This window comes from Mytilus edulis, chromosome 3 (assembly GCF_963676685.1).
Source record: "Mytilus edulis chromosome 3, xbMytEdul2.2, whole genome shotgun sequence".
Taxonomy (NCBI): domain Eukaryota; kingdom Metazoa; phylum Mollusca; class Bivalvia; order Mytilida; family Mytilidae; genus Mytilus; species Mytilus edulis.
Genome location: NC_092346.1, coordinates 43,745,332 through 43,755,396, shown reverse-complemented (window position 1 = coordinate 43,755,396; position 10,065 = coordinate 43,745,332). Strand labels below are relative to the sequence as shown.

Sequence of the window (10,065 nt, the reverse complement as noted above, 5' to 3'; positions counted from 1 at the left end):
GTCTTGGTTGACCCGAGTGGTGTTAAATTATTTCATCTACAGTGAATAAAAGCCTATGAACAATGAAGTTGTTAGTTTGAACACCACTCATGGCAGATGCATTCAACTATCTTAATTGATAAGAAATGCCAGTTTTCTTGTCAAAGGTCAATGGTTCTATCTAGATACTCCACCTTCCCTCACCTATAAAAATAGTCACCAGGATAAAGCCAAAATTCATGAAACACAAACAATCTATCTCTCTGGGTACTCAAGTTTCCATCACTCATAAAAACTGGTGGCCATGATATAGCCGAGAGTTCCTAAGGTGAAACACAAACAATCTATCTCTCTGGGTACTCAAGTTTCCATCACTCATAAAAACTGGTGGCCATGATATAGCCGAGAGTTCCTAAGGTGAAACACAAACAATCTATCTCGCTGGGTACTCAAGTTTCCATCACTCATAAAAACTGGTCGCCATGACATAGCCGAGAGTGCTTTTAAAGGTGAAACACAAACTATCAATCAATCAAGTTATCATACAAAACCCAAAAAATACAAGTTTTAACTTTTTAATATGAAGCCAACAGATATTAAAATTTGAAATAAGAATTAACATATCTTCAGTTATACAAACATAAAGCTTTGAGCAATAACATACAAATAATTAGCAGTTATACAGAACACCATTGTATATATAAAAAAAATATCACAGTCGATTCATATCACAAATGGTACAGGTCATAATCTAATTCAACATGTCGTACCATAACACAAAAATTTTAATAATCTGCCTTGATCTCATTCAAGGATTTCAAACATTAAATCAAATGCAGAAGTATTGTACCTAGATATAGAAAATAGGACAACCTTTCAATAAACTTTTAAAGCAAGTTCTTGAATTAAAGCCTAATAATCTTTGAACTGTTCCAATCTTTGGAAAAAAGTTACCAGTAGTTGTAAAAAAAGCCTGAGATGTATATTTCAATAACAACTTCATCAATGTATCTATAAATAAGAGAATTCAGAGGAAATAAATATCAATTCAAACAATTTCAATAATTTTTTACAATAATACTGTGTAAGTACTGAAGATCTCTAATGACCATCAATTTTCTCAAGCGCATTTAATCACGATTTTCACCTTACTATATTAAACATCATTATATGAAAAATGTGAATTAAAATATGTTTCCCGTTTCATGATGCTATATGTATTGAACTATTGTAGATCTCTACTAACCATTAATTTTCTCTGGCATTTGTAATCACGATTTAAACATCTCTTCACAGAAAATGTGAATTAAAAATGTTTTATCTTTCATGATGCTATATGCATTGAACACCAAGTCTACTGATCACACTTTTTTGTATAACAAGGTTTTCAAATACAGTTTTGCACAAATTTACTTGTTTGTTTATCAAATTGACAAAAAATAAAACAGACAAAAACAGAAAAGTGTAAATTTGAGGAAAAATCATGATTGCCTTTTGACATTTTGAAAAGTTAGAGCTCTTAAAAAAACTTTTCTCATTCATATCTGCAATTAAGTACTTCTTTACTAAATGAGGCCTTAAAACCATACATGTATAAAGTTTAAAGGGCACTTTTTCACAAATTATCACAGTTCTCCAATAATTAAATATAACAATATAAACTACAATCCAGAAGCTGCTATACTCTCTCCCGCTGTTGTAGGCTGAATTCCAGGTAATTGTAAACGTGTGTTAGTTTTCTGCTTTTTACTACGGGTTGATTCTCTGGTGCCAACAATACTTGGGCGACGCATAGAAACGGCAGTGGTTACATCAGAATGTTCTCCTGTTGGACTTCCCATAATGCTTCCTGCTTCACTATTAGACAGTTCCTGTAAAATTATAAATAATTTGTTTAATAAACAAATATTTTGATTAATATATGCCATAAATTATTTAAAATAACTATTCGACAAAAAGTGCATGGGCAGACCATATGCGTGTCTATTTTCAATTGCATACAATTATTCAGTCTACAAAAACTAATATCCTGAAAGATAAATGAATACATGTACAATGATTTCATTAGTTACAATGCTTGGTATTGAGATACTGAAAATACATGAGGCTACAAAAATATTCATAAGCATGTCTTGCAATCAATATAAGAAATATCATGAAAAATTTTTTTATGCTGTTTTAACAGATTTTCCTAATTGAGCTTGATTCTAACCAAGTAAACCTGTGTATGCATATGGTTCTGAACTATTAAAACAAAAAATCAAAATATTGTGATGCATTTGCTAAATTAATATTTTATATTGCACATTTTATAAAATAGCAATCACTGACTGAAATGTATGTTTCTAACCATACATGATACGGTACTTAAAATTAGTTCTTCTTGAAAGCAACCTTAATGTCAAAGGCATGCAAGATGAGCTCTGTATTTAGATAAGCTTTTAAATAACATCTATTATAAAATCTTTTCTACTTCAAATACAACACTAATTTTTTTACTATAGTATGCAACACATGTCAGTCAATCTACAAAACCTAAAGTGCTATGTTAATCATCCAGATTCTAGATGGCTCCTAAAGGATTCACACAGACATTGATGCTACTATGGCCTACAATGGATATAAACGGAGCTTACTCAATACAGCTGTAGAAGCCTGATGAGTCCACACCTAAAACAAATGCAATTACCTAGCACCTATCAATGTCAGGTCACCTGTGTTCAGTGAACAACAAATAAACAACAACAAACTGACAAAGTAAAATAACTGTTTAAAATGTGCTACCTAAAACATTCCGAGTCAACAGTACTTGAAAACCCTCAGAAAGTGTGGGATCTTGTGCTACAGTAATTTCAATGTGATTTAAAAAAAAAAAAAAAGGGTTTCTGAAATCCTTGACCTTTATAACAAAACCAACAAACTGCTACCTTTTCCAAACAAATAATCTGTGTGTGCTTTCATAACCTTGACCTCTGCTAAAAGCCTTTTCACACTAGTACCTTCTCTAAACAACTTTTCTGTATTATTGATAACTTTTTTAAAATCATGTTTAAAACTGACAACAGGTGCCCGTCTTAAATTTTCTTGAGTAGAACCTCTCATACTCAGTTGTGACAAACTCCTAGTCCTTATCCTGCTCGCCTGGGACATAGGCTTTTTAAGGTCAGGTAGGCTACCTCTTTGTGATCTTGCCTAATAAATCAAAGTTACTGATCAGATAATGCTATCATCAAGGTTTGATTGAATATCTCTACCAAAGATATTTTCCTAAAGTTGTTTTTACAGTTAACTAGTTTACTATCCACACTAATCTGTGTCCACACTGATATGTGTCCACATTGATCTGTATCCACACTTGTTTTTCTAATCAAAATGTTATAGATTGTTTCTAAAGAGAATAAGCAGGAAATATAAGACTGATGTAATGAATGGCCATGTAAATTATATATGATAAATACCATTGGTGAAATTTGTTTTATAAAAAAATCTTATATTTTAACAATACAATCTTGTTTCATATCCTAAATAAACAGCTGCGCCATGAGCGCATGATACACCCGACGTCTTGTGTGGAAGTTTTATGCAATAATCATAAATAGTTTCTGAGGAAGTTTTAAGCAATAACCATTTACTGACACGGTGGGACATGTGAACCCCCCCCCCCCCCCCCCCCTGTTTTTTTTTACAAATATCACTAAAATAAAATTTTGAATCAAACCAAAAAGTATACAGATCTTTAAATTAGTATAACAAAGAAGTGTGTACAGTTTCAAGCAATAATCATAAATTGTTTTTGAGATACGGCGCGACATGTAAAAAAAACCCTCCCCTTTTTTACAAAATACTCAATAACTCAAAAATAAAATTTTTAGTCATCACCAAAAAGTATACAGATCTTTAGATTAATATAACAAAGAAGTGTGTAAAGTTTAAAGCAATAATCATAAATCGTTTTTGAGATACGGCACGACATGTAAAAAACCTCCCCCTTTTTTACAAAATACTCAATAACTCAAAAATGAAATTTTGAATCATCACCAAAAAGTATACAGATCTTTAGATTAATATAACAAAGAAGTGTGTAAAGTTTTAAGCAATAATCATAAATCTCTTTTGAGATACGGCGCGACATGTAAAAAAACCCTCCCCCTTTTTTACAAAATACTCAAAAACTCAAAAATGAAATTTTAAATCATCACCAAAAAGTATACAGATATTAAGATTAATATAACTAAGAAGTGTGTAAAGTTTTAAGCAATAATCAAGAAACGTTTTTGAGATACGGTGCGACATGTGAAAAAAAACACACCCCTGTTTTAGTTACAAAGTGTCGTAACTCAAAAAGTTTAAATCTTATTTTCACCAAAAAGTATACAGATCATTTGACCATCATAAGAAACAACTATATTAAGTTTCATGAAATTTGGATAAGTCGTTCTCAAGTTACGGTGCGACATGTTTACGCCGGACAGACGGACAGACAGACAGACGGACGGACGGACAGACAGACGGACACCGGACATTTGTATACCATAATACCTCCCGTCAAAATTTTGATGGGCGTATAAAAATTGTTGGCCATTTCATTGTTCATACTCCAAAAAGAAAAGAATGGGACATTTTAAACCAATCCAATTTTAAATTTTACCCAAAATGCATTAGATTCTGAACGTGAGTTAACCTTTCATGTATATTGATTTTTCTTTCTGTAATTTATTAAAAACATAACATAACATTATAGAGACATATTCTTTTGGGTACTGACACCAATTGGTCATGATGCCATTTATGATGACGTGGAGACTCCAAGTTACAAGGACCAAAGTAGAGTTTCCGAAGTGGTTATTGCATTCTAGAATTGATGCCACTTCTTATCTTTCTTACTGTTTAATATTTGTAAAAAATTATGACTGAATATAATGAACACTTTCATGCAAATTTCTTCACAAAAATTCAGTTGTTATAGAAGACATTCATTAACAGACATGCATCATGCATTATGAGACTTCCTTGTAAAAAAGTCAATTTCTGCTTATAAAACTGGATTAGATGGGTTTCCTGTATGCTAGTTACTATCATAGTCCACACGTTGAAACCTACCCTCACCTATACTGCTCATAATACTGTTTTGTTTCTGTCAAAAAGAAAACTTATCCATTTAGGGAAGTCTAAGAAATCTTGATTTGATTTTTCTCAAGATGAATTTACAGGATTACAGCTTGTCACATACTGGTATAAGGATTGTAAGTCATTGCTGAACACTTTCTTACAACATTCAAGATGAAAGCAGCAATAATAGTGCAGTCATTATTTATTATTTCCATCAGTTGATAAGTTTGATATTTATTTATTTTTTATTATAGATACTGGACTTAATATGTTTGGGACTATCATTTTAAACTATTTGATCAGCATCCCTTCTTCCACTCTTATGTATTTAGTTATTTAACATTAAAGACAGAAACAGATAAAACTAGGAAAAAGTCCCTGACGAGATACCACCACAAAATATAAACACATTTTTAAAGGATGTATATTTTTTTTAAACAAAGCTTAAAAGATGAAAGTTTTGTTGTATGTGCACAATTAAAGAACTGAGAACTGATCTTTTATCAAAAAGCCACACAAAACATGAATATTCATGCAGTTGAACAATAATTGAAAGTCATGAATATTCATGCAGAGAAAAGAGACATACATCGATAAAATGAAAGATGATGGTGCTTATAGATTGCAAGATTGATACACTAGTCAACAGTCTGTATATCTATCCATAAACTATGGGATATACTTACTTTAAACTTCTCCTAGATAAAATAATTATAAAGAGATATTTATTTTGCACAATTATTACATATAAAGATTGCTCTACTTTCAAAAATCACCAATCTGAACAGATATGACCGTCTGCAAGAGGGTATGCATATACCGAGAGTTTTCATGATATAAATTTGGGAACAGTAGATCAGTGTCCCAAAAGGACTACCTGGAAATCATATTGCCGAAAAATTATCCTGCAACACCTCCTGTTTAGTGTTAATATCAACAAAAACTAGGTGATATAGTCAATTATCATAAATAAAATAAATTGTCATAAAATCACACCATCTACATGGACATTTTATGTGTATTGATGAAAATCGGAGGGGCTACAAAAGAATGGTTATTTTTTTTTACTATTACCAGTAAATAATTTTCTTTTAGTTTGCTACTTTGAAGAAATATATACTATTGAAACTACAATGTAAAAAAATGTTAAAATGGTTGATAATCCAAAAGTGAAATATCTACTTTTAATTTAAATAAGAGATGTCACTGTTTACCTTTCCCTGTTTTAGGCAAATTAACAACTGGTTCCTATATAGAAATATACACATATTAAAGTAATACCTTTTGTGTTGGTTACTTTGTCAGAATAATTTTTTCAGAATATGAAATAGAATACTGGCGGTCTTTCATATAAAATATCTTATATGAGAGAATGTTCAGTAGTTGTCGTTTGTTTATGTGGTTCATAAGTGTTTCTCGTCTTTTTATATACTGTTGGTTTTCTCTTTTAAATGGTTTTACACTAGTATTTTTTTGGGGCTCTTTATAGCTTGCTGCTAGGTGTGAGCCAAGGCTCCATTTTAAAGACTGTACCTTGACCTATAATGGTTTACTTTTACAAATTGTGACTTGGATGAAGAGTTGTCTCATTGATACTCATACCACATCTTCCTATATCTATGACTAAAACTGATAAGTTGATATGAACTGTTCATGTCTTGTGAGCAATTATTTTGTAAAATTTTCTTATAAAAATGCTTTCTGGTGGGGTTTTTTCATGAAAAAAATATATAGTAAATTCAGAAATGTTTATGAAAATTATTATTGCAATTTTATGAAATGCATCACACAAATACATTGCTTTTCAAAATTTGAAATATCATTACAAGTTTAGATTTTCTCAAAACCTATTCTGTTGCAATTTTCTCAATTATATATGCATGGCAAAAATCTATGAATCAACAGTAAATACTAAATGTAAATACATTAACATTACATAATAAACAAGTGAAACTGCGAGCTACTGCTCACTGATGATACCCCCGCCGCAAGTGGATAATATTAATAGTCTAAAAATATGCAAGTGTTCGGTAAACAGGAAGTTGTCGAGTGATGAATCTGAAAACGCATCACACGGTATAGCTGACTTATAAAAATCCTGAAACCAAATTTCAGAAATCCTTGTATTGTAGTTCCTGAGAAAAATGTGACGAAAATTTTTAACTTGGTTATCATGTGTAAAATCATACAAGTGTTCGGTAAACAGGAAGTTGTCGAGTGATGAATCTGAAAACGCATCACACGGTATAGCTGACTTATATAAATCCTGAAACCAAATTTCAGAAATCCTTGTATTGTAGTTCCTGAGAAAAATGTGACGAAAATTTTCAACTTGGCTATCATGTGTAAAATCATACAAGTGTTCGGTAAACAGGAAGTTGTCGAGTGATGAATCTGAAAACGCATCACACGGTATAGCTGACTTATATAAATCCTGAAACCAAATTTCAGAAATCCTTGTATTGTAGTTCCTGAGAAAAATGTGACGAAAATTTTCAACTTGGCTATCATGTGTAAAATCAGACAAGTGTTCGGTAAACAGGAAGTTGTCAAGTGATGAATCTGAAAACGCATCACACAGTATGGCTGACATATATAAATGTTGATACCAAATTACAGAATGGGTGGATGTGTAGTTCCTGAGAAAAATGTGACGAAAGTTTCATGGGACGGACTGACTGACGGACGGACTGATGGACGGACTGACGGACGGACTGACAGACAGAGGTAAAACAGTATACCCCCCCTTTTTTAAAGCGGGGGTATAATTATTATTAAAATTTTGTACATATCAACAAAAATCACAAAAACATGCAGTTGTAATGCAGCATGCACTGTCAATCTTCACAAACTCTGTAGTTCAATGTAAAACAATTAATGAAGGGCAAAACAGTTTACAGAACATTGAATTGACTGATAAACAAAAAACAAGCATCATACAAATATATACAAAGATCATTTTAGCTGACTATTTGTGAAAGTGTTAACTGATATTAAATACTTTAATTCTTTTTTAACCCTGGTTTATATCCTCTAAAAACATTCACTCTTATTTCCTAACTTTCTAAATTTCCCAAACTATAGCCATTTTCTTATTATTTCTTGTTTCAACAATGTCATTTACACCTTAGAAGTACTTTTAAAATGTAAAAAAAATATTGACCCTAAAACTTGAAAATGCCCTTTGAAAGCGATAAAAGCATGCTTATTAATGACCAAATTTAAATATGCAAGATAACAACAGGAATATATGTAGTGTGCATCATTCCCAAATTTTTTCTTTTTTGTTTTGTTTGATAGCTTTTAAAACATGTGAAGATTTAAATCAGCACAACAAATAAATACAACAGACCATTAGACTTACCCCATCATCCTGTTTCATAGAAAACATAATCAAACTTTTACTTCTTTTCAGATTTTTTTTCTTTATGAATAATATAAATTATTGTGAAGGAAATAAAACCTTTCCAAGAATAAGTTATTATCTACCTAGATATTTAAATTTTGCAAAGTGACCTTACCCATTGAAAATTATGGTAGCTTTTTTCAATGTGGAGTTCATTCAATGGACACTAAAATTTCCTTTGAAAATTTGAATAAGACAGGTAAACATCAACTAGGAAAAAGGTTGCAATAATACCAGTGCGCATTCAACCACCAAATAATCAGATTTTAAATGAAACCATTATTCAAGAGATGCTATGGCTTTTTCAAGAACAGAAACAATGCACCATATCCTCAATCAACTTACAGAACTTTTACATCTTTTATTTTTTACATCAGGAAAGTTTTAAAGTTTCAAAATACAAAGGACTGTAGGTAATGCCTTTCATTGGAAAATGACATTTTATGGTTACTGTTTTTGATTTTTAAACATAAGACAAAAATTTCAACCAATTTAATGGATTTATTTCTAATAAATGAAATATTTTCATGCATGTTGAATAAATACAGGATCAAACGCATGCTGCAAATAACTATGCTGTTTCTGTTAACCTAAAGCATGTCTTTAATTATGGAACACAGTTAAAATAAAATTGAGAATGGAAATGGGGAATGTGCCAAAGAGACAACAACCCGACCATAGAAAAAAACAACAGCAGAAGGTCACCCATTAAATCCTTGATTTGTTTAAATTCTGAAGATATCTTTTGTCATAGACATGTATTCTCATTGACATATAACCAAAATCTTCTTTTTCATAGATACATATATAAATACTGAACATCTTTATTTAACTTAACCATAGCCAGTTAAGGGTAATAGAATACTCTATTCAGATTGTAGACACCACTTTCAAACTAAAAAGCATATTCTGAAAAAGAATAAGTTTAGCAAGAAAGACTTTTATTCATTTTGTATATGAAGCTAAAAAGATAGATTCATTCATTGAAGAGGTTAGTTATAAGTTCTATATATATACTTTTTGAAGCTTTATAGTATTTTGCTGAATGGACAGTTTTATCACACTCTATTTATGATTATACCTTTTGGCATGCACTAAGGCACTCACCTAAGCTTCACAACTGAATAGGAGTATAGCATGATTACCATGCAAAATGGATGAAGAAAAATGGAAAAACACTTTGTACTCAGTTGGTTTAACTTTTTTGTTTTAATAAATTAAATCAATGATTCAATTACCAAAATTGAACAAAAAATGTAAAAAGTAAAATAAATTAATTCAATTTATTGAAATTTATAGTAGAAAAACAATTAAAAAGTTAAAAAAAAACAAAAAAAAACATGTAAAATTCATAAATGACTAAATCTGAAATTAAGTCAGATCATTTTAAAATTATGAAATTTCAAAGATAAATTCATTTAACCGTATTTTAGTAATTAGTTACTACATGTATATCTACGTTACAAGCAGATTCTAAGACCTACCATTGATCCCATAAACACCGATTCTTTCTGTAATATTATGTATAGTGTGTTTCATATAAATATCATATCTGAACAAATACTAGCATG

At 30.7% G+C, this 10,065-nt stretch overlaps 1 protein-coding gene across 50 annotated transcripts in view; it reads right to left on the bottom strand.

Annotated features, from left to right (window-relative positions):
• Positions 1-538: 538 nt before the first annotated feature.
• LOC139514265 (regulator of G-protein signaling 22-like) overlaps positions 539-10,065 on the bottom strand; it is a 56,995-nt gene continuing 47,468 nt past the window's right edge. For 34 of the 50 annotated variants that reach the window (XM_071303229.1, XM_071303249.1, XM_071303262.1 and 31 more), the window contains 2 exons: positions 9,979-10,005; positions 539-1,850 (listed from right to left, as the gene is read on the bottom strand). In XM_071303229.1, coding sequence (XP_071159330.1) covers positions 1,641-1,850; positions 9,979-10,005 — 237 coding nt within the window. In that variant the 3' untranslated portion in view covers positions 539-1,640. Of the gene's footprint in view, positions 1,851-5,774; positions 5,787-6,302; positions 6,337-8,300; positions 8,462-9,499; positions 9,615-9,978; positions 10,006-10,065 lie in introns of those variants that run through there. The other 16 variants (XM_071303238.1, XM_071303266.1, XM_071303241.1 and 13 more) reach the window with 6 other exon arrangements.